Genomic DNA, 25188 nt, shown 5'->3' with positions numbered 1-25188 from the left:
GACCCACCCCGAGGCAGTTGGAAGGATTTCCTGTCTGTCTCCTTTTGAACACTTCTAGAGCCATGAAGACATGGGGAGACGGCATCCTTCAGCCCTCCGGCTCTACCTTTTCTCATTCCCTTCAAAGGACAGGAAGCAGTCAGGCGGGACCCCAGTTCCCTCATCAGATCGCAGAAGCCTGGGGTTTTAGTTACAAGCGATTCCATGTTATCAGTCCAACACACTCATCCGTTTCATCTAGAACCATGGAAATGTGAGATCAGAGAGGGAGAGGACGAGGAATGATCACTGACAGGTTCCTTACCTCCCAGTCCGGAGCCCCCACGGCCACCACCCTTTGCCATGTCAGTAGAAACCAGCTCACACCAGCTGTTCTCCCAGCTCTAAGTCTGGGGTCAAGGGCGCAAAGGCAGAATTCCCCTGGTGTGACCAAGGGGGTAAGAAGCGGCAGCAAACATTCCCAGACAGTGCCTGCACCTGCTTCAGGGCCAAGCCTCACCTCCATCATCTCGAAGATGCTCTCTGGGTCCAGGCTGCCCTTCCCCACTTTCCTCATGCATGTCACGACTCCCTTGCTGGTCACGGACACCAGCAAGCTGGCCAAGGAGCAGGCCTCCTCCTGGAGAGTAGCATCCACTACGTGCCGGTAGCCAATCTGCAAGGTCAGAGTGCACACGTGGGTAACACACATCCCAGATGCCCACCCTGGACAGCCTCGTGGAGGGAGTATCTCCACCAGCAAAGAACCTGCACTGCCCGTTCCAGATCTTATTTTAGATTCTGCTCATATGGAAAATGCCTGAAACAATGTTCAGCAATTCTACCACGGGCCACTCTGCCAGCAGAACAACAAAAGCATAAAAAGGAAACGTGGGGTGGGAGTGGGGTTAGAGCCATAATTCAGAGACTATCCAAGTGAGGCCACCAAACGTCTCCAACAGAGGGGCCCAGGGAGAAACTGACATGTGAGGCCACACAGATGTTTCGCTGAAGACAAAGATGAATCAAGGGGGTGCCAGCTAAGACACATGCTCAAAAATGAGTCAAGTGCAGATGGCTTTGGCCAGTCCCCACATTTCACCAAAGCCCCAGGCTCGTGAAGTGACTTCAGTGGAATTAAACCTGACCCATACAGTCCTGTTTTTACATGAATCCTGTGCGGAATCAGGGACAATCTCAGCCAACGCAGGCCTGTCTGCACGGCCTTGGGCAGCGCCAGGTACACAGCAGCATCAGCCAGAGCTTGGGCTCCACGGGCCTCGGTGCTAACGTAAAAGCCACACTTGACACAACAGATGCCCAGATCCTGCTCTAACCCCTCATTTCACAGATATGGACACTACAGCCCACAGAGGGGGCAGTGTTCGCCCTTCAACCTCCCTGCTTTTATTCTTCCAGCCTAGACCCCATAGAATTGAGGGAATTAAGGGAAATGTGCACACAGGGTGTTTCAGTGAGATGCCTGGTATGGAGGAGCTTAACAAACTCTGGCTACTATTACTATGAACCCTCTCGTGTCCCCCTGCGACTCCGTCATGTCTTCCAATTAAAACAAATAAAATAAAAGGAAAAGCTGCTCATATAGTGGCTTCTAAAACAACCAAATTACTGGATTTGGAGTAAAGCTATTTCTACATGATTTGTGAAGCTGTAACTTCTCAATCTACTAAGTAACCTTAATGGGTTAGGGTTGAAGGAGACTCACAAGGAAGTCAAAAGCCGTCAGATACAACCACATACCTTGCACAGGGTGACAATGCAGGGGACATTCTCCACACTTAGCCGGATGCAGTCATAAGGGTCATCCGAGAGTTCAATATCCTTGGACCCCTCTTCATCCTCTAGAACCCGAACTCTTGGTATCCTAGAAACAGAAGCCCAATCAAAATCCCCACTTACTGTGAGGAAGAAAGAGAACTTCTTTTTCTTGAGATTGACAACAGGGGTCAGAATTCCTGCACCTCACAAGATGAAGTCACACTCTGCTTGTACTTTATCATCCTCGTCCCTACCATCCCTGCCAAGAGTGCACAGGCAACACTGGAGAGCAGTGGAGGAAGGAGGTCTTTTTAAAAATAACACTTGGTCAATCAGATATGCACATGGGGGGGGGGGAAGGAATCTTGATCCCCGCCTCATACCATATATAAAAATCCATACCAAATGGACTGTAGAGATAAAGGGGAAAGACAAAACAATAAAGCTTTTAGAAGAAAAACTAAAAACCTAAAACTAATCTTCATCATCTTGGTGTAGACAAAGATTTCTTCAACAGGACACAAAAAGGGCTTACCATAAAGGGAGGAAAAAAAAAAAAAACGATAGATTCAATTGTGTTGAGAACTGTGAACTTCTGAAGAATCATAAAACCTAACACACAGATTTCTATACTGTGCTGTTTGTGAACAAGGCAAAGAATCTTAACCTAAGAGTGAATCCCTTCATGCTTAAATTACACAGGGTGTGAGGGACTTGTTAGGGAATGTGATGAGTTATTATGTGATCAGTTATATGAGATTCTTCTTGGTTTTTACCTTGTTACTTTCATGCAAAATTCATTTGTTACTCAGAAACTCTTCTTTGACATTGGAGGCCTTTGTATCCAAGATATTCTGAATATGTAAAATTATGTGTGTCAATGGAATACACTACAATAAAATAACACCATGTATCTGGATAATCCTCTAGAGTTTATTGGAATCCTTCCACATTTATTATTTAATTGAAAACAAAAAAGCAATGAAATAGATAAGAGTTGGACATTTTAATTGCCTGTTACCCAGTTATGTTCTTCAAAGACAGAAAAAGACAAATGAAACCATGGTCAATGTTGTCCTCCCCTCCCCATCCTCAGAGTCTAACACACTAACTGCCACAAGGAGGGACTCATTTATTGCCTAAGATTTAATTACTTGTTCAAGGTCACAGGCACTAACAATTGTTGGAGCAAAGACTAAACGCAGGCCTTCGGGCCCCAACAGCAGTGTTTGCTCTGCACCACTGCTAACGTAACAGCATCTGCCTATATAAGGACAGAGAAACTAGAAAACCAGAGAAGAATAATGTACATGTGTCTGTATTTTCTCTGAAACTGACCAACCTGTCCACTTTTAACATGCTGGCAGGTAAACAGATGACGAAGATAAAGCCTGGGTCACTAAGGACTTAGGCAAGTGCTGAGGAGTCCCTGCCCATAACTACCGTCAATGTGTCCATCTGCTCTATATTTAGAAACACATTTGTCCAAATTAACATATTTAGACCCATGGAAGTGAAGACCATGTTCTGAAAGGTATTAGGAAGTGCTACTAAGGCTGATGAGAAAGCCTGGGGGCTAAGAGAGCATCAAAAGCTAACATTTCATTATTCTGGAAAGAGCTACTTAAGCTAGTAGAGACATTCCCAAAGGGGGGAATGTCTCCAGAGCTGTCTAAAGGGATAAACCCGACCTCTTTGATTTCATTGGCCAGGGCCTCTGTACACAAGCTGCATTTATTGCTAATTTTTTATCTTGACTAAATGGATATTAGAAATGAAATGATCTTCCCACATCAGGCTGATGTTCTACTTTCAGAAGAGCATGCATAATCAGCACTAAGCAGAATGAGACATTTTCTCAATGGCCCTCTGTACAATGTTTCAAAATTAATTATTATGTGGATCCTGAGAAACTTAACTGAAGTCCATGGGGGAGGGGAAGGAAAAAAAAAAAAAAAGAGGTTAGAGAGGGAGCGAGCCAAAGCATAAGAGACTCTTAAAAACTGAGAACAAACAGAGGGTTGATGGGGGGTGGGAGGGAGGGGAGGGTGGGCGATGGGTATTGAGGAGGGCACCTTTTGGGATGAGCACTGGGTGTTGTATGGAAACCAATTTGACAATAAATTTCATATTAAAAAAATTAAAAATATATATATATATATATATATATGAACTTCTGTTTGTCAAAAGACAGCATTTAGAAGTTAAAAAGAGAATCCAGAATGGAGAAAAATATTTGCAAACGTGTGTGCGTGCATGTGTACATATAAGCGGACATGTTACGTAAAGAATTCCTACCAAACGTAAAAGACAACCTAACAGAAAAATAGGCAAAAAACCTGGAATGGGGACTTCATAAAAGAGGCCACTAAAGTAGTTGATAAACATACAAGAAGATATTCAATTTAAATATTCATCAAGGAAATGCAAATTAAAACAATATGATACCAAGAGACACTCACTAGAATGACGGATATTAAAAAGACAAAAAAAAAAAAAAAAAAGCCCACAAGTTGGCAAAGATATGAAGCAACCCAGGACGCTTATACAACACTGGTGGGAGTATCATCTAGTAAAAGCACTTTAGAAAACTGTTTTGCAGTGTATCTACTAAAACCAAACACAGCCATGCCTTATGATCCAAAACTTTCACCCATACCCAACAGAAATGGGTACATACGTGCAAGAAAAATAAAAAAGTGTTCGTGTTTGGAATAGCCAAAAAAACTGGAAACTGCCCAGACGCTCATCAACAGCAGAACGGATAAATCAACTATGGCACAGTCACACAATGGAACAGCAGGCCGCGTAGAGCAAACTATGACTCCGGGCCACAATACGAGTGTCTCAAAACATCATGCTCGGTGAATGAAGCAGACACACAAAAACACCACACGGTATGATTTCGTTTATATCAAGGACAAAACCATTCTATTGTTACAGGACAACGGTTCTCCTCAGTGGGTGTAGTGACTGCACGGGGGTGGAGGGTGAGAGGGCTTCTGGGGGCCTGGCCACGTTGTTTCTTAAGCCGGGTGCTGGAAAATACATTTAACCCACAGAGTCCATTCATCTCTGTCTGAGGTGGGGGAGCCAGGGAGGAAGAGGCGGTCCATTCAGTTACCGTGATAGAAACAGCGTTGGTGCTTTTCCCTGCTCCTCTAACAAAAGCCGTCGATGATTCCAGCCCTGTTGGCTGTCCCTACACAAGGCAACATCCACAGCAGATAAGCCGCGGCCAGGGAATGTCCACAGGAGCCAAGGAGTCCTGCTAGGGTCTGCCCTGGCTCAAAGTCTCCGTGTCAAGGGTACCCAGAGTGGAAGTACTAAGTAACATCCTATTTGAGCAAGTCATGTAATCCATTTGAATTTGGGTCAGTTACGTTAAAACACACACACACACACACACAGACAGACACACACACACACACACACACACACACACACACTCCTTCCTGACACTTTGGCCACAACATAGTTCAGTGGAAGGGCTACAGAAGAGCCTCTGTCCTTCTAAAGGACACGAACTGGTCTTTCCATGTATCAGGGGACCTGATGTCTCACATGGTCCACATCCCTTGCTATCTGCAGGGCTATTCTTGTTCTGGGGACAAGACTCCTGGCTACACCCAGGACAGGTGTCCTCCCCAACTTGAGCAGCTGGGTCTTACCATCCTGGGGCACAGCTTGCCCAACGCTTCCCCCCACAGCCAGACAGCCTCGAGACTTGTCTGGTTCTACTCTCTCTTTTTGCCCTGGTGCCTGTGGAAAACCAGCTGGCAGATGGGGAGTGCTTTCCAAAGCTCCAGGTCCAACAGATGGCCACTTCCTTTCTTCTCCAATAGAGCCCGGGCACAGGCTGACACAAATGGCACTGGTACTCGGGCCCCACGGTGGCCACAAGTGCGTGGCGGAGTCTAGTGGCACAGCTTGGGGTGGGGGTGGGGGGCTCCACAGCTTTCGTTCTCAGCAGGTACTCCATCCCGCAATGTCTCACCTGAATTTACTTAACTTTGTTTTTGTTTTCTTCTGAATTACCCAGGCAGTCTAAATCCACCATAGAAAACCTCTAAAATACAGATGAATGTTAAGTCGCCTATGATGGGAGCCCTAGAAAAGAATCACAATGACCATCCTGGGACATATCCAGACATATTAAATATACGAGTAACCAAAAGTAAAAATCAAGAAAACAAGATGAGAGGTCTGTGTTTAATGACTGGCTTTCTGTATTAACAAACTTCTAAAGAGGCTGCTGTGCAGGATTTCGATCCCCTATGTTGGGACACTCCGGTTGTTCCCAACTTGTCACCATTACAAAGAGGCTGTGATGAACATTCTAGAGTAACACCCTTGCCTACTTATCCAATTAACCCCTTAGACGATAACCCTAGAAGTCTCTAACCCTCATTTTCTAAACCCCACCGTCCTCCACTCCCTCAATGTAAGCTCTCTCGTGGCATGAACGTCACCACCCATGCATTTATTTTTGAATGCTGCAAACCGTCCTCAAAGAAGCTGGCACGTAGAAAGGGAGAAGCCTACAGGATCAAACGGTTAGAGGGAATGCCAACTCCAAGAAGGCTGAGTGCCTCGTCCCTTGCTGCACATCTGGCCGGGGAGCCTAACCACAGTGGCGTAACCACTTCCTGCTCTTAAACCCAAATGCAGGCTGCCGCCCTGCGTTTAGAACATTCTTGTGTCCGATCGGGGAATATGTGAGCACCTACTCTGTGTCAGGCACTGCTAGTGGTGGTGGGGATGTAGCAGACTGCACAACAGGTGAAACCCACGCCCCCGAAGTTCTGTACCCAGTAACAGTATTTGGACAGTCGACCTCTGGGTGGTTTTCACTCCGTTTGCTTCTCTGTGGTTTTCTAACATTTTTCTACATGGGACATGGTTACTTATGAAAATAATAACATAAAAAACAAATACAGAAATATACGCATGTATTTAGTTTTATCTTGTGAAATCCAGAGCTTACCATTAAAGGCCACCATTTTTCATGCTAAACCCCTTGTCACCTTCCCCTGGAAGCTTTGGTAGAAGTGTCCTGAGTCTTCCATCACAAGTGTCGGCTGGGGTTCTCTGCAGGCCCACGGGGCTGTTTCCAGGAAGACTCACCTTGTATTGAAGAGAGCAGCCTTTACAGCAATGGAGATGGTGTCGAACAAATTCCCGCCACATTCCAGCAGCTAAGGGAGGCAGGGAGTGAGGTGGGAAGAAAAAGCAAGGGTAATTTCTTACTCTAAGTATTATCCTAATTAAAGGACACTGGTTCCTAAGAAATACTGACCGAGCATTTACAAAATAAAGAAAAGAACAGGCGGCTGCTCTCCTGGCTGACACTCCAGGTGTCACCCTAATTGCAAGAAGCACCTGAAGGCCGTGCTGGCCTGGGCCCCACGGCTGAGGTCGCCGCTGGCATTGGCTGTGGGGCCACCACTCAGGCCCCGGCTTGCAGTGGATCTCCTCTAAGTGGCCCCCCAGCCAGTTGGGTCTGCACTCAAGGAGGAAATGATCACCTGCATTTTGTCCCAAATGGCTTCTGATTGCGGAGCCTGGTGGCTACTTACCAAAGGGAGGCGGGTCCCAAGCCCGGGCCTTCCAAACCCGACTCAGAATCTGGCGCGTTTCCTTCACACGCTGCATTCGTGCCCAGGGCAAATCTCTAACTTCCCTTTAAGCTTGAACCTCAAGTGCGGACACCACCCTTCCCACGATGCTGCATAATTACTGCTTATTAAAATATGACCTCCCCTGACTCCCCACTCCACCCCGTACTACTGCCTGGCTTTGTCACAGCAGCCTACTTGCCTAGCATGCGACTAGCCCTTCTCTATGCTGGTTCACACACACTGCCGCACAGCGGAGAGCTCCAGCTGGACTCCTGAGTCAGACTGTCTGCTAGGATCCCCATGCTCACCGGGCAGCCGGGAGCTACCTCAGCGCTCCGCGCCTCACGAAGGGCAAAAATCACAACTATGTCACAGAGTTGTCACCAAGGCGGAAGGAGCCGGGGCGCCTGGGTGGCTCAGTCAGTTAAGCAGCCGACTCTTGATTTCCGCTCAGGTCGTGATCTCACGGTTCATGGGATCGAGTCCTGCATGGGGCTCCGTGCTGGCCGTGTGGAGCCTACTTGGGATTCTCTCTTTCTCTCTCTGCCCCTCCCCAGCTCACGCTCTCTCTCAAAGTGGATGAACAAACTTAAAAAAAACATGCGGGGTGAGACCCTGGCATGTGTACTCTAGTCTCGAGGTGGCCCTGAGGATCAGCCTGGGCTGAAGGCCACCGTTTCACACGCCACTCTTCCACAGCATCTACTTTACGCAGAGCAAGTGCTCCAGCAGCCACAGGGCCCCCCAGTCGGGAAGGACCCTGGAGAGCCCATCACCCACCCTTACTTGGCAGGTGGGGACACAGAAGCCCTCTCACTCGTGCACAGTGGCCTGATACAGACTCTGATTTTCAACATTCTGGCTTATCGGCAAGAGATGAAATCAAGAGGGCCCCCCAAAGGGCAGGTACCAATCAGCCCGCCCTCCTCCATGGATGCAAGGGATGAGCCCGCTCCAGGCCTCAGGTCCGCCTGCCCAGGCTCCTCAGGCTGTGCCACACGATGGGGGAAGCCAGATGGGGCGCTGCGAGGCTGACGCTCTTCTCTGCAGCTTGCTGGCCACATACCTTCCGGGATTCAGTTTCCCCGTCAGGAAAACAAAGCCACGCTTCTCTACTGGGTGACCGTGAGGATTAAATGAGATCACATCCTCACCATTCCTGGCACAGAATGGGGGCTCAAAGGCCCCACCTTCCTCTCTCGGAAGCCAAGCAGGTGCGGCCTAGCAAGAACCTTTCTGCCAAACACAGCGGTACAGCCAGGAGGCAGGGGAGAGGGGGCGCGATATGAAGACCCAAAGCGGCCCGACCCGGTGTCTGAACAGGCCCAGGCAAGCTAGGAGAGAACGGGAGGTGCGGGACGTCTAGCGTTACAGAGAGCCTGGGCCGTGGTCCCGGCTCCAGGGCGAAAATCCCTCCTATAACAGAGGTGGGGAAGCAGAAGTGGAGAAGAAGAGGACACACCTGGTCACAAACACACCTTCCCCTGTCAGGTGCACAGGTTCCAGAACACTTCTTTTAGGGGAAGAGCACAACTTATGCTGTTGGCCTTCTGGGAATGAGGGGTTTCTTTTTGATGTCTTCTTTTCTTTTTTTAATGTTTATTTATTCATTGTTTAGAGAGAGAGAGCGCGCGCATGGGAGGGGCAGAGAGAGAGAGGGAGACAGAATCGGAAGCAGGCTCCAGGCTCCGAGCTGTCAGCACAGAGCCCGACGCAGGGCTTGAACTCATAAACAGTGAGATCGTGACCTGAGCTGAAATCAGACACTTAACTGTTTGAGCCAGAGGGGTTTCTTTTCACAAGGCAAACCTCCAAAACCGTAATACTGCTAGGACGCACAAGTATAAAACATGTCTCCCCACAAGACACCTGCTCCTCCTGGACTTCCCCTCAACCATCCTCTCAGACCCCCGGGCTCAGCACCTCCCGGCACCACACATAGCCAGCTGCCAGGTGCTGCGGTCGCTCCCCCGCTCCCCCTGCCTTGCCCATGCCCAGTGCCATGGACCACGTGCCAGCCTCTCATCCCCACTCCCGGGGCTATCACAAGACAGCCTTGTGACGGTCTCCCCACCAAAGGTTGCCTGTATACTGTCAATGTGACAGAGTCCTGACAGTTCTCCCACTCGGAGTCACAAACCAGGCCACTGAAGGAGTGCGAAGCGGAAAGAAGAGGGAAGCGTCCAGGAAGTTACATTTCTAGTCTCATAAAATACCCCAATGGAGGTAAAAAGAATAATACTGGAAATAGGCGGTTGGTCTGACTGTAATAGGTTTCAAGTAAAGGCACCTACGCTAAAAGCATAAAAACATGGAAAGTTGCCCAGCGAATATTTGGTTGAAAGATGGGCTCCGCCTGAGGACTATCCAGACCGGTTGGTAAAAATACATCGAGATTCACTCACTTTTGCAATTCCAGTGACAAGACTGGATTCCCACCATCTTGCTTCAAACATGGACTCGATGTATCCCGCGTATTTTTAGATGTAAAAGATAAAACAAAAACCCACGCGTGCCTCGCACGCACGAGGCACATTCCCATCAAGGCTGAAAGCAAACATTTGCTTTCACAGAAGTGGAAGCCTCCACAGATGCGAATTACATGAATGACAAAAAACGGATCTACCTCAATAACAGAATTTCAAAAACTGCTTTCCTAATTCATTCAAAACTTTTCTGAGGATGACAACATTTCAAAAGATCATGCCTTATTTCCAAAATAAGACAGAGCCTGGAGAAAAAATAGGAGAGAAGAAATCCAAACGCGAGGAGTCTTAAAAGGAAAGGTCTGCAGGTGACGGGGACACAGTGTGCCACTGAGACACCTGCGAACCATACATTCCCCCCACCCCACCCCCACCCCCGCCCCGTGGAAGAGGGCGCCGGTTCTAAGCTGAGACAACATCCGATATTCATCCATCTTGCACAAGCCTTCACTCAGAGAACAGGTCTCTTGACTAAATCATAAAGTGGACCAGGACCCCTCACCGGGCCAGCCTCTTATAAAAATCACAAGCGCGGACAAATTCTGACGAGGAACAAAAGCAGGATCGCCAACGGACAGGTGCAATGCACCACAACACTCCTGCCTTTAGCTTCTTGGGGAGGAAGGAAAAGAGAGAATGTTCCTCAGACACAGGGTGGAACCTTACAGTTCGTACCATGGGGCTGCACCTCCCCAGGCAGCTATGAAGCCCGCCCCTTATCAGTGAGGACTGGAGGCTGCCGGCTCCCGCCTCGTCACATCCAGCACCTGCGAAAGTACTTGCTTAGTAGGAATCACACTAAAAGGTACATCCCGCTTATCGGACATGAGGAGAAGCAAACGGACTTGTCATTTCATTATTTTTACCCATTAGCGTCAGCGTCCAGAACACCCCTAACCTGCGGGACAATGGTAACCACTGTTACCTTTTGGCCAGTTGTGCTCCATCCATTATCAAATTAATTAAAAAGTATCCAGAAAGCCCCGCCCTGTTTCATGCAGGGCCAACATCTGGAGACAGCCAGGCTCTTCCTCATCAAGAAGTTCCCTCTCAGTCCACGGAATCTGCTTTATCTCTAGATTCATGAAAGAATCTGTTTGGTTGACGGCCTAGCCTTGTGACCTCAATCTGAAGGGGAAGATGTAGCCACTCATCTCAAGGTTCATGAAATTTCACTAAAAGGAATAAACAGACCCAACGAGAGCCTGCCTTACACGAATAAGCACGTGGCACAATTAATCACACCGTCCAGGGGCCAAAACCAGGCGAGGAGCATTTGGGAAAACATCAGCAAGGAAATGGGAGATTGGCCTAGAGAGGCTCCTGTAGGAGTAGACTCGGGGGAGAAGGCTGCAGGGTCTCAGGGTCCTCCCCTGGGAAGTGAGGAACACACCGAGGGTGGGCTCCATGGTGCTTTCAAGGGAGGAGGGCTTGGTGAGGTCAACAGCAGGCACCGGCATTAGAGACCCAGCTTTGAGTGCCAACACCACTACTCACGAGCTGAGACCTCTTGCGCTAGGTCACTCTGCCTCCCTGAACCTTCGTTCCCTCACCTGTAAATGGGGCAATAGCGCCCGCTCGCTAAAGAGTCGTAAGGGATAAATGAAATGCATAGAAAGAGTTCATCCCCATTCCACGGAGAAGAGTACCCCAACTTGTCTAACTTCTGCCTATAACTTCTACCTGATAGCATCTAGAAAGCATCTCTTGTTTTTTATTTCTTCCCTGATGAGCTCGGTGGATAATTTTAGGTGCTACCATGATATGACTATGATTTCACTGTAGGATGGTATTATATATACAATACATATGTTGTATTTAATTTTTTTTTTATTTTTTAATTTTTTTTTCAACGTTTTTTTATTTATTTTTGGGACAGAGAGAGACAGAGCATGAACAGGGGAGGGGCAGAGAGAGAGGGAGACACAGAATCGGAAACAGGCTTCAGGCTCCGAGCCATCAGCCCAGAGCCTGACGCGGGGCTCGAACTCACAGACCGCGAGATCGTGACCTGGCTGAAGTCGGACGCTTAACCGACTGCGCCACCCAGGCGCCCCTAATTTAAAAAACTCAATACAGGGGTGCCTGGGTAGCTCACTCGGTTAAGCGTCCGACTCTTGACCTCGGTTCAAGTCATGGTCTCATGGTTTGGGGGTTTGAGCTCCGTGTCAGGCTCTGTGCTGGCATCACGGAACCCGCCTGAGATTCTCTCTCCCTCTCTCTCTGTCCCTCCCCACTTGCATGCACGTGCACGCTCTCTCTCTCTCTCTCTCTCTCTCAAAATAAATTAATAAATAAATAATAAAGTTTTACAAAATGACAAAAATAAAACTTTACAGGACATCATTCTTTTTCCATCTAATCTCACCCTGGAAGTTGAAAGCATCCACTTGAAGAGGGCAAAAGCACCAGAAGGAAAGTAGGCCAACCAGTCTCCAGCAAAAGCAGAGAGTGTGGCCGTTGCAGCAACATGATACGTACCAGCACGTCCACATAGAGAATCCAGCAGTGCTCCCGGGGACTGATGCAGAGGGACTTCAGGTCAACGCTGCTCTTATTGTTAAATATCCGGTAGAGGGTGTTAGCAATCTCCGTGCCAAGGTCATCACCTCCCCGGCCTTCAAATTCAGGAGTAGCGTTGGCTGAACTACATAGAAGGGCAAGAGAAAAGCTGCGTGAGTCTTTTCAGAAACAAAGAGCAGAGGCACACGGCTTTGTTCCAGTTTCCTTATGGAATGCTGGACGGGCCAGCGGCTGTACAAGAAAAGTCACTGAAGTGAGGAGAGGATGGCACCTGCCACTTTTCCAGCCTCCAGACACACGCAATGAGCCAGACTGGCATGGTGCCCTGGATCTATCAGTGTGTGTGACGGGGGTCCCCCCCACCGACTTCTAACAGAAGCCATCTTTACCCAAAGAGACACGAGAGAACAATAGTAAAGTGAACCTTGGCCAGTAATAATTAACTCTCTTATCTTGACAGTAGAATGCTCTTCTCGGACAGGCCCAGGAGGCCAGGAGGCCTAGAGTCAAGCAGTCTGGCCATGGAAGGGTCACATCACATACACCACCCCGAGTTTTCATTTAAAATGCACTACGAGGGGCGCCTGGGTGGCTCAGTCGGTTAAACGTCTAACTTCAGCTCAGGTCATGATCTCACAGCTCGTGGGTTCGAGCCCTGTGGCGGGCTCTGTGCTCACAGCTCGGAGCCTGGAACCTGCTTTGGATTCTGTGTATCCCTCTCTCTCTGTCCCTTCCCTGGTCCTGCTCTGACTTTCTCTCTCAAAAATAAACATTAAAGAAAATTTCTTTTTCTGTTTTTTAAATGTACCACCAAACTCTCAAAACAAAAACCACAACGTTAAGTACCATGACCTTCCTTGAATGATTTAGAAGATATGTATGATGGTATGCCAATTATATCACAAACTAGATTATCACTGTACTGAAAAGCAGGAAAATGAAATGAGAGAGAAAGACTGCCAGCTGATTAAATATTAGAATAGCCCTTTTACTTTATTTGCTATTTTTCAAGAGAAAAAACTTTTCCATTTTGGCCTCTTGAATCTTATGCCCAATTACCTCAACAAAGAATAAACAAGCATCAACATCTGTTGCCCTAAGCATTATTCAAAAGTATTTTGGGGGGCGCCTGGGTGGCTCAGTCGGTTAAGTATCTGACTTCAGCTCAGGTCATGATCTCACGGTTTGTGAGTTTGAGCCCTGCGTCAGGCTCTCTGCTATCAGCACAAAGAGCTCTCTTGTTCTCTCTCTCAAAATAAATTAATAAACTTAAAAAAAAAAAAAAAGTATTTTGAGGGGGAAGGCACCTGGATGGCTCCGTCAGTTAAGCATCTGGCTTTTGATTTTCGCTCAGGTCATGATCTCGTGGTTCATGGGATCAAGCCTTATGTCAGGCTCTGTGCTGACAGCTCAGAGCCTGCTTGAGATCCTCTCTCTACCTCTCTCTTTGTTCCTTCCCCGCTTGCACAAGCATACATGCATTCTCTCTAAATAAAGATTTTTTTAAGTTTTTTTTTTTAAGATTTTCTTTTTCAGCAATATCTACACCCAACACAGGGCTCGAACTCACAACACCGAGATCAAGAGTCTCATGCTCCACCGACTGAGCCAGCCAGGCACCCTATTATGCAAAAGTATTTAATGGGAAATTTTTGAGGGTTTTGGCTTAATAAAAAACAAACCCTCAATACATTATATACATCTGTGAGATAAGTAACCATTCCAATAATCACTTTGCTGTAATGAAGAGGGTCCAGAAAAGTAACAAACCAGCTGTTTCAGTCAGTACGGTCTCTACAAAATCATGTATTGAAACTTTCTGGTCCACGCACTCATCCATCTAGAAGGTACCAGTTCTATGCTAGCACTGGAGACGGAGAGACTGAGCAAGGTGGATGCAGGCCCTAAGCTGGCAATTTCACAAAGTCAGGGAGCTTCATGATAGGGAGCAAAGAGCAGGAGTAGGGCTGGGGAGGATGTCAACCAGTGCCGAGGACCTCAACCCAGAAGGTGAGCAAAAGTGGGTCAGGGTACAGACAGGCAGGGGGGTTCCAAGCAAAGCAAAACCCACATGAAGGCTCAGGGCTGTGCCTACCCCATCTGCATAATGCTAAAAATCTCACCTAATGTATTTAAACATCCCTTTTGTCTAGACCATTCTCATATAGGTGTAAAGACGACCCCTAAAACAATCAGAATGTATCACTATATAATAACTCTGTTTCTCTAAATATATAGTCTTCCCTTACCACTATGAGCCAGGAGAGCCCTAATTTAAAATCCCCAAGAGAAACTTCATTACTGCCACAGCGACCTTGCTATTCCCTCACGGCCTCTGCTGGACTCAGGCACTGAGCCACAAAAAACAGCTCACTTGAGGTGAAATAATCAAGTTACCAAGGACCAACTTAGTAATTGTGCACAGCCAGCACACAAAAGCTGCTTCTAATTTACACACTCATCAATATCAAGATCTATCTTTGAAGTGTTTAAAAACACATCTCTATAGAGCTAAACAGACAAATCTAGTTAGGAGGTGCTTATGCTTAAAATGTGTCCCTTTCCCTGACTGCAGTGGGCCACGCCCTCCTGGGTATGACTAATTAATTACTTAGGGATTGATGCATTGCCTCTTCTACAGCCCCAAGGGCTGATTTACAGAACCTCCTGGGTCCAACTGGCTAAATTCATCTACCCGTAAGACCACGCCCCACTGTTTTTTTGTGGTTTTTTTGACATTAATTTAAAGTGGGAATTTTTCCTATTTTAAAAGTTGTTTTTTTTTTAACACATTGTACTTTCAGCATAGCTGGTAGTCAGGCAGAGAGGAAGGTTTAGAGGCTCATGAGACCATGAAAAGCTCCCGCATCTGGATGGTGCCAAGGCCCCCGGAGTGACTCTGGGGAGGAGGCTGGGAAAATGGAAGGGAATCGTCGGGGGCCGGGCGTTGGGGCACAGTAACTTCAGGTAACACAAGAAGAAAAGCCAAAGACCCCATATTCTAACAAAGGATGAAGGGTAGGGCTGGGGAAGAGAACTGAGGGTCCCCCCTCATCACTAGGGATGCTCCTAGCACAAGGACACTTCCTAGAAGAGGTGGACGGAGATGCCGACCATGTCAGAGGACAAGAAACCGAATGCCCGCAGAGGCCAGCCAGGTGACCACGTGCATCTGAACAAAGAGCAACCGGAGATCGGTGATCCGTGAGGGAGGCTGACAAACTGTCCAGCCGCTCCAAAGGCATTTTAACTCACCTCTGAAAACAAACTCCGTTAGTGAAACAAAAACCTCACAAGTGGGGTCTGACCTACGGGAGAATGTGGTGGGACCTCAGATGGCCCAACCCTCTTGTTATACAAGGTGGAAAACTTTAACAGCTCTTTTGAATGTTTACTATGTGCTAGAAACCACTCTTAGCACGTTAGATGCGCCAGCTCAATCAATTCTCACAACAACCCTACTATTTACGACCCCATTTTAGAGAAAACGAAACAGAGTCCCAGAAAGGTTATATAATTTGTCCAAGCTCACACAACTAGGGACGGGGGAGCTAAGACTCCAAGCCAGGCAGCCCAGCCCTCATCTGCAAGGCTGCACCGGACTCTCCCTGAAGGTGGAATTCGGCATGCCTGGCTTGTAGCCTGACATGAGTCAAGCTAATGAATGGATGCTCTGGTCTTGAGATTTATTGTTAGACCACAAATACTGGAGTCAAGGAATGCAGACCAAAGGAGCCCTAAATAAAACGCTTCTCTATTAAGTGCAAAGTTTAAAAAGAGGGAAAGTACAACAGGCAGTAATCCTGGCTCCCTGCTCAGAGGTATCACAATACATTCTTTCAGCAGGAGAGTGTTCGCTCAGGGTTTGGGGCATAAAACCAAGTGCTTTCTCTGTTTACAACTGCCAAAACCAATTCAGATCCTTCCTAAGTATGACCCAGCCCCTCTTCCAGGGCAGTTGGGAAACTGCTTGCTGAGCCAATAAACTAATAAAAATCCTGGGAATGCTGCCCCACCCAGATCTCCACCCATCCTGACTCATCACCTCGACTGTGCTCCTCCTGCCTGGCACATCCCTGATTTCACTGGGGTAGAGTGAGATCAAGGCCATGTCCACCTGAGACAGGATTTCAGACACTAGCCCATTGTTTCCCTTGTGATCCATCTAGCCTGCACATCTATAGAGTCTTACAGCCAGGTCAGGCCAAGACCACGACAGAGGACAGTGATTTAGCAGGTTCGTGGGGCAGGGCTAGCTCTGGGCCTCACCCCTCCAGGAGTCAGTCCAGTGGTCCCAGCAGCAGGCCCCAATCCCTCCCATTCCCCTGTGTGCACATGTGCTCATTTCTGAACCTGCAGAAGCTTCCTTATGAGTGGGGATGGGAACAGTAACACATTTTGAACTGTTCATTGTAAGTTTCTGGGAGAGTTATCAGTTCTTTCTGGAGACTTTCAGAGTACAGCTAGCTTCAAATGAGTTCTGCAGTTTGCCTGTCTGCTTTGTCCCCCGTCCATCAGGCACCAACAGGGACCCCCGCGAGCAGCACTAAGCACGGAGGAACAGAGATCAAGTGGCTCCTTCCACCAATTCAGGGCTTGAAGCTTCCGGTTCAATATTAGTGACAAATACGAGCGACCACATCGAAAAGTAAAGATCCCACCGGGAAGTGGCAAATGTTGAGCACACCGAAATGTCTATGAATGAAACATATTCTCCTCAGCTCCCTCAGTGAAAAACTGAAGCCGCTGGGAGAGGCTAAACCACGCTTCCTAACCCCCCATCAACATGGTGTCAGAGCAGAGACTAGATGGACCGCCACCTAGTGGTAGCCCAGACTGACACACCAGCTCACTCAATTCTTACCTTTCCTCCAGGTTTCTGATAGAAACCATCTTTTTCAAAGTTTCAAAGTTCTTACTTAAAACAGCCTGGTCTCGGGTTATGACTAACAAATCGAAGACAGGAGATGGGAGTTAGAAGGTCCCAGATTGCTCCCAGTTTTGATGTGTGTTGCCAGGCATCCCTGGGGCAGTGCTCAGGAACCCCAAGTCTTTACTACTCCACTGGGATGGGGATCAGGGCTGGTAGAGCTGAGTAGCCCCCTCCCAAGGGAAACATCCCCTAGGCACAGGGGAAAATGATGGGGGTGGGAGGCCAGGTCTACCTCAGGTTCCATGTATTATTCCAAGCCAACAAAACCAAAGTAGGACGAGTTAGTGGAAAAGCAGTTAGCTCTCTAATCACCAGGAATTGAAATAATTAAACCCTGGAAGTTGCTGATGAGTCAGCTGGGCTCAGACTGACAGCCCCACCCTGCCCCAATTACTGTCCTCCGGCTGGGTAACACTTCGGCTTCAGTCTGTGGATGGGCAGATGCCCTGGGCTCTCCTGCGGAAGGGCTTAGTGGGTAAAAGCCTTAGAGCTGGGCACATCTACATTCCTAGTCACTGGATGGGAATAAAGGGGTTTGTTTGTTTATGCAATTAAGAGTTGCTCTTTAGGGCGCCTAGGTGGTGCAGTGGGTTAAGCGTCCGACTTCGGCTCAGGTTCATCTTGCGGTTCATGGTTCGAGCCTTGTGTCGGGCTCTGTGCTGACAGCTTGGAGCCTGGAGCCTGCTTCGGATTCTGTCTCCCTCCCTCCCTGCCCCTGCCCGGATCGCACTCCATCTGTCTCTCTCTCAAAAACAAACATTAAAAATAAAAAAAAGAGTTGCTCTTTGAAGATTCAGATGAGACTTTGATAAAGGTGGCAGTCAGCAGTGCTTGGTGAATCAACATCTCCCTTCTCTGTAGGAATACGAGGTTTTGTGAATCTCTCATGGTGATTCTATCACAGTAACTGAGCCGCTTAAATAAGACACTAAAATGTGCCACTTGAGACTATCTATCTTGAAAGAGAATCAAGGAGGACTCCCTGGGAACTGGAGCTTCTGGGCCTATTGGGGGTCTCCTGAGACTTACAAGGGGAGAGAAGAGAGGAACGAGCAGCCCAGCTCAGATGGGAGGGGGAAGCTACTCCTGGGAGCCGGATCTTGAGAAGAGGCAGCTCCCTGCCTCCTCCCACCCTGGAGCCTCCCTTCCTTCACAGCTGGGACAAGAGCAGCAGGCTAACCCGGAGTCATGTTCAGACACGGAGCCACAGTGAAATGTGTCCCCTATACCTAGCATCTGAAGGCAACACCTTCCCTTTGGTGTGGCTGGGCTGACTGCCTGTGGTCTGCCTAAGATGAAGGAGGTAGAAGACAGTGAGGAGGAAGAAAAGAAAAGCAAATTACAGTTCCCCACACATGGTGTCTGCCCCTTGGTGACCGTTCACTACACTGAATTAGGCAGGTCAAGGCTGGGAGAGACATTTTTCTTCCACCAACAGCAAAGGAATCAGCTGGAGGCCCGAACAGGGTCACCACCATCCATGGCAGCTTAAAGGATGAGCCAGTCCCACTGGACAACTCAGACTGGCAAGGGGAGGTGGGTCCAACCAGAAGAGGAGACGGCTGGCTGGGGGCGGGGGGTGGGGAGGCGTCTCGCAGGGCAGGGTGCAGGAATGGGCTGGAAGGAATACTGGCCAGAAAGCTGAACGCGGATACGTTCTCGGAACTCTGAGCACCACACCCCCGGCAAGCTGGCTTCTGTAGGCTGTGCGAAGTAGAACAAGGCAAGACTCAGGGTCGGAGAGGCCTGAGCCGGCATTACTAGCTCTGTGACCCCGGGGGTTTGTTTACCTTCTCTCAACCAAGTTGGTTGTCTCTCTCATAGGAATGTCGTGAGGACAAACTTCTGAGTTTGGAAGAAGATCAGAAGAATCTAACTCACCATGTAAATGGGGGTTGGCATCTATGCCGAAAGGCGGACACAGCGGGCCCAAGGCTGCTATCTTTAGAAGGGCCTGCTTGAAAGGTGGGCCCTCGGCTGGCATCTGGGAACTTGACTCAGAGTGTTTCCAGTCAACAGTGAACTGTGGTCTGCTGTGCCTAGACTATTTGTGCAAATAATATGATAAGGGGAGTATCTGCTTTCCTTCTGGGATTTGGAAATTTTGGTATGTGTTAAGCAGAGGGTGCCCATGTGACCAGCCCCAGTGAAAATCTTGGGGGCCGAGTCTCTAATGGGCTTTCATGGGCAGAATCATCACACATGTTGCCGCGTTTCGTGGCTATAATAAATCTCAGCTGTGAGTACAACTATATGCTAAGTCCTGGGGGTCCTTCCAGCAAATCTCCAAATACGGGAGTGGTCTTGGGGACTCCCATACAGAACCAGTATTACATACCTGCACCCAGCATGAGCTAATAGAGAGCCTCACCCACCTCAAGAAAGCCTGCCGTCACCATCTAGTTAGAAGCAACGTTCTAGACAGAAGAGGGACTGAGCTAGGATCCCAGGTTTAAAAAGCCCAAGGCCAGAGAAAGGGGAGGCAACAGGAGGGAGAAAGAACACTCACGGAAAGCCCACTGGGAGCCAGTCATGGTGCTGGCACTCACTCTGCCTTCCTTATTTCATTCCGTCATCCTCACAAGAGTATTAGTACCCCGATTTTTTAGATAAAGAAACTTAGGCACAGAGAGACTAGGTAACTAGCCTGAGATCACACAGCTGGCCACAGAAGGCTGCTGCTGCAGAAACTGCGGAGTCCTCACTTTTCTAGCAGCCGCACGGCCTGCCTAGCTGCCACTCCCTCTGTCAGGCTATTTGGCCGGCCCTCGTCCTTGCTCTGCCAAGCAAGTCATGAAAAGTTTTCTGCAAAACTAGAGCAGGAGGAGAAACAAGACATTTTAGACCAAATGATCCTTATTTATCTATGTTTGATATTCTTCAAAGCACTGTAATACCCACCATTTCACTGGACTCTCATAACAACCATGTGCTGGGCTGCCTGATGCCCTCCTTTCTCCAACAGGGACGAGGCCCAGTGCAGGCCAGGTGACTAGGACAAGGGCAGGACTCAAGCCAAGGCCTTCTTCCACACACCCCAGTGCCTGGCGCATAGGAGGGGTGCAGGAAATACCTGCTGGCTGCAGAGGTGATGACTGAATACAAAATCAAAGTGGGCTCAAAGGAAACCAGAGGTCCAGTCTCCAATCTACCTACTCACTTACTTACTTTCTTATTTATTTGAGAGAAGGTGCACCTGCAAGTGGGGGAGTGACAGAGAGAGACAGAGAGAGAATCTTAAGCAGGTTCCATGATCAGGGTGGAGCCTGAGGCGGGGCTTGATCTCATCACCATGAGATCATGTCCTGAACTAAAATCAAGAGCTGGACACTTAACCGACTGAGCCACCCAGGCACCCCTCTGAATCTTCTTTTAAATCGTTTTTCTTTAAAAACATATGCATGGTACTGACCAGTCAACGAAGAACTCCAAGTACCCTTCATTTGGTTTCTCCAGCTTCGGCGTCCCCATTTCGGCTTTCACTCCCACCAAGATGTCTGTGTGACCCTGCAGACACACGCAGGAAGGGTCCTCACTCAGGGCAGGTAGCCAGATACCCAACCGCCTCCTTCCTCTCCCAGACTGTGCCCCCGGGGACTCTCAGGAACTTGTGAAGTGGCCCTTTGGAAAGGTAAAAGGTCCTTCAGATCTAGACAGATACCTGCCCAGAATTTGGCTTGGGTCTTGGGTCCACCCCAGAAATGTATGTGCTCTCAAAGCCCCGAGGGGCCTGCAGCTGGTCGCCTAGGACCTGCCCATCCTCCCCCCGGGCACGGACCGTGGCCACAGTACTCACCAGCTTGACCCTGGCAGACCCACTGGTGTTGGACACCACGTCGGTTTCCACTTCGACACATCGGTAGTCCTCACAGCCACGGCCGTCCACACGGAGGTCTTCCTAAGTGCAACGACCACAATCCTAACACAACCACAACCAAAGCACCAACAGCCTCCTCAACTCATCCATGCCATTTCCCTCCTAGAGAACTAGGCAGTACAACATCCCCTTCCCCCTTAGTGAATCATCCAAAACTCTCTCCTTTTGCTGGTAACAATATTCCTATTTTACATCTGAGGAAACAAAGACTCAAAGAAGTAAAGCGGCTTGACGGATGTGATGCAGCCATGATGCAGCCATGCGGCCGACGTCCCACAGCTGGTGAGAGCACACTGGGTTGCTACCCAGGTACGTCCCAGCGCAAAGTCCACACCACATCTCACTATACCAAACAGACACACGGAACAAACAAAATCGGAACAAGAGGCGAAATAAGCTGCCTCTTTCCAAGTCTGCAAGTCCAAAACCGCACCAGGAGGTATGCACTGTCGGGGCCACAGAGCCCAACTCTCTCGGCCGCAGGCCTCCCGCACCCTAACCTGAACAAAATCTACTCTGTTAACGGCTAAAAAACCCAGCTATCATCTCTACCCTGGGCATTCTCTAGAACAGGGACGGCACACCTTGGCACGAGGGCCACCTGCTTCTGTAAAACGTCTCGCTGGAGCACGGCCAGGTCCTTTCGCTGAGGTTGTCCATGGCTGCTTCACACTCCAACGGCAGAGCTGCGCGGCTGTGACAGAGATCTTACGAGCCACACGCCCCAAATCTTCACCATCTAGCCCCTTACAGGAAAAGCTTGCCGACCTCTGCTGTGGGAGATGCGTTTCAGGGTGGCCCACGTCCTGCCTGCCCTTTATCCCTGTTTATTTACTCTTATCCACGTATCTCACAGATACCCACTTTATGCTGTGGTTGTGATCCAGTAGGACCATTACTTATCCTGCTGCTCAACGCGTTCCAGATTTGGCCACTGGGAGTTCCTTTGGGTTGCTTCCTGCATTCTTTCAACACGCTTGCGATCTTTCCCAAGCACACCTTTACTTCTGACAAGACAAGATGTTCCAGCCTCTTGTATTTTTCCCTGCCCTGGCCTTGGGGTCAGCCCTTTCTCCGAGGAGTCCTGGTTCCTTTTATTGAAGAATGGTGCTTTAAAAAACCAGGATCTGGGTGCTAAGCAAGTTCACTGCTACTGGGGTGTCATTGCTTCCAGACCTTCTCAGCAGACAGAGCTCGATAACTACATACGTACTTACACTCACCCACACAGCACTGACCCATACAGCTCTTCTATCCATGCAGCTCTTAAAAGGCCCTGATATGGGGCACTTGGGTGGCTCAGTCGGTCGGGCGTCTGACTTCGGCTCAAGTCATGATCCTGCGGTCCGTGAGTTCGAGTCCCGCATCGGGCTCTGTGCTGACAGCTCGGGGCCTGCAGCCTGCTTCGGATTCTGTGTCTCCCTCTCTCTCTGTGCCCCTTCCCCACTCATGCTCTATGTCTCTCTCTCAAAAATGAATAAATGTTAAAAAAAAAAAAAAAAAAAGGCCCTGATAGCTGGTTCTAACTTTCCTTCGTGTCTTATTTAGAACTTCTTTCTCAGACAGGGAGACACCTGGCTCTCATTATCCACAAGGTATTTATTAAATCTTAGTATACTCATGAAGTACTTTCAGAATTGCTAACCCATACCCCTGCGAGCAACAAATTTACTAGTGAGCAGTACTTGTGTGGCGTTCTTTTTGTCTTTAGCCTTACAGTGAGTGCCCACCCCACATCTCATTTTCCATCGTCTCCCCCTCCTTGAGCGTGCCTGTTATTCCCTCCTACCCCTGTGAGGCTCATCGGTACCTGTTTGTGCTCGAGTCTGGGTGCCCCGCATCCTGGCTACTTTTAATTACTCGTTTACATTGTGGGTATGCAGACTAGCACCATGACTCTAGAAGTCAAAGCTATCAGAAAAGGTGTGCTCAGGGAAAGGTGGCTCTGCCCTCAGCCCTATTTTCACACCCCCATCTTTCTGCCTCGTTCCCACCCACCCCGGGCAGGTAACCAGGCTATTTACTATTTAACTGCTGGTTCATAGTTCCTGTATTTCCTTTGCACAAATGAGCAGATCCATGAATATATTTTATCCTTCTTTCTTAAATGAGGAGTGGCACACTACAGATACTGTTTTACACTTTGCTTCGTTTTCTTTCTTTTTTCTTTCTTTTTTTTTTTAACGTTTATTTATTTTTGAGACAGAGAGAGAGACAGAGCATGAACGGGGGAGGAGCAGAGAGAGAGGGACACACAGAATGGGAAGCAGGCTCCAGGCTCTGAGCCATCAGCCCAGAGCCCGACGCGGGGCTCGAACTCACGGACCGCGAGATCGTGACCTGGCTGAAGTCGGACGCTTAACCGACTGAGCCACCCAGGCGCCCCTCTTTTTTTTTTTTTTTTAACACTTAATACATATGTGGGCAATCACTATACATCAGCTCATGGAGACCTTCCTTATTCTTTGTAAACATTTTCTTTAAGATTTTAAGTAATCTCTACACCCAACACGGAGCTCGAACTCACGACCCTGAGATCAAGAGTTGGATGCTCTTCTGACTGAGCCAGCCAGGCGTCCCCTTTGTAAACATCTTTTGAAAGCACTTTTTTTTTTCTTTCAGAAAAAGACTCATTAGCTTATGAGATTCTCAAAGGGGCTAATGCTCCTCAAAAAGTTTAAAAACACTGTTCTGAAGTATGTAACTGTCACAAAATTATCTTTAAACTGCCTGGCTAACTGCATATATGACTGACGTTTTGATTCTGAGACACTGAAATCCAGCAAAGCCCAACCCCCACCATCTGCCCTGTTCGTTTCTACTCTTTTCCTCCCCCAATTCCTGTTAATGAAGAGAAAATAAGCATCACAAGTCAGCTTGAAGTCCCTTTGCCGGCTCATCCACTCCCCAGGCCATTCCCTTGCTGAAGGCAACCCCCATCGTGAGTCTGGGGAGACCTGTACTTGAAAGCAACAGAATTTCAAGTCTAGGAAATGAGTTAGATAAAGTGACCCCTCTTCACTAAAGGATCCCAAAACTATGTAACTGTCTCTTAACAACCCCACAGCACACAGCAGCACAGGAAAGGCTTCCTAGGTCAATCTCTGATGCTCCCCCCGCCCCCCCGGCCCCAGGATGCCCTGCTAGAAAAGTGAAAACAGGGCCCAGAAACATCCTTTACAAAAGAGTCCTTCTTGAGGTGCAAGTAAAGTGCAAGTGTGATCAATCACTACGAGTATTAGTCATGGGCTCCGGGTCTGGTCCTGCCATGACTAGCTGCTTGACCTAGGACGAGATGCTCTAAACTAGTTCCCTCCTCTGTTAAAAGAATGGACATTGAATCAGAAGGCCTCAATGGTGCTGCTCTAATTCTTCAGACCTGTAAATTGAAGCAGCCGCAATCATTTGCAACAATGAACAGTAGCTACTACCTGAGTGCCTTTACCACATAGGAAGTGATGTGCCAGGAAATGCTACACAGTTGACACATTTAATTTTCAAAATAACCCTGTAAGAGAGCTTTTTTTCGTTCCATTTTACAAATGAGGAAAGAGGCTGAAAGATGCTAAAAGGCCGGCTCAAGGCCACAGCCGATAAGGAGCACCCGAACCCCGCGCCAGACCTCGGAACAAGTCCACGTGGCCTCCTGCATTCTAAAGGGTCTCTCCTCCCTGCGAGGATGCTGGCTATATCAGTTGGTCCTGTTGATAAAGAGGACTCTGCATGCAGGGAGGCCACAAGGTGACGGGCTTCCCCACCATGGCTTTAAAATACCACCTCTCTGGGGAGCGCCTGGGTGGCGGGGTTGGTTAAGCGTCTCACTTCGGCTCAGGCCATGACCTCATGGTTTGTGAGTTCAAGCCCCGCCTCAGGAGCCTGCCTTCTGTCTCTCTCTCTCTCAAAAATAAATAAAACATTAAAAAAATAAAATAAAATACCACTTCCCTGGAAAGACCTAGTCACAACCCTTTGTCGTGACATCCCCCTTGT

General features: G+C 48.5%; 1 protein-coding gene across 2 annotated transcripts in view; it reads right to left on the bottom strand.

The window, feature by feature from the left end:
* Nucleotides 1-25188, bottom strand: part of EXOSC7 (exosome component 7) — a 36482-nt gene that overhangs the window by 3163 nt on the left and 8131 nt on the right. For both annotated transcript variants that reach the window (XM_047095385.1, XM_047095386.1), the window contains exons 2-7: nt 21118-21219; nt 20734-20828; nt 12347-12512; nt 6886-6956; nt 1741-1864; nt 500-655 (exon numbers count right to left, since the gene is read on the bottom strand). In XM_047095385.1, the coding sequence (XP_046951341.1) occupies nt 500-655; nt 1741-1864; nt 6886-6956; nt 12347-12512; nt 20734-20828; nt 21118-21219 (714 nt within the window). The remainder of the gene's footprint in view (nt 1-499; nt 656-1740; nt 1865-6885; nt 6957-12346; nt 12513-20733; nt 20829-21117; nt 21220-25188) is intronic.

The sequence above is a fragment of the Lynx rufus genome, unplaced genomic scaffold (assembly GCF_022079265.1).
Source record: "Lynx rufus isolate CCGP_SWC_20201006 ecotype Redwood Valley unplaced genomic scaffold, mLynRuf1.p SCAF_4, whole genome shotgun sequence".
Taxonomy (NCBI): Eukaryota; Metazoa; Chordata; class Mammalia; order Carnivora; family Felidae; genus Lynx; species Lynx rufus.
This window is presented reverse-complemented; position numbering and strand designations above follow the sequence as displayed.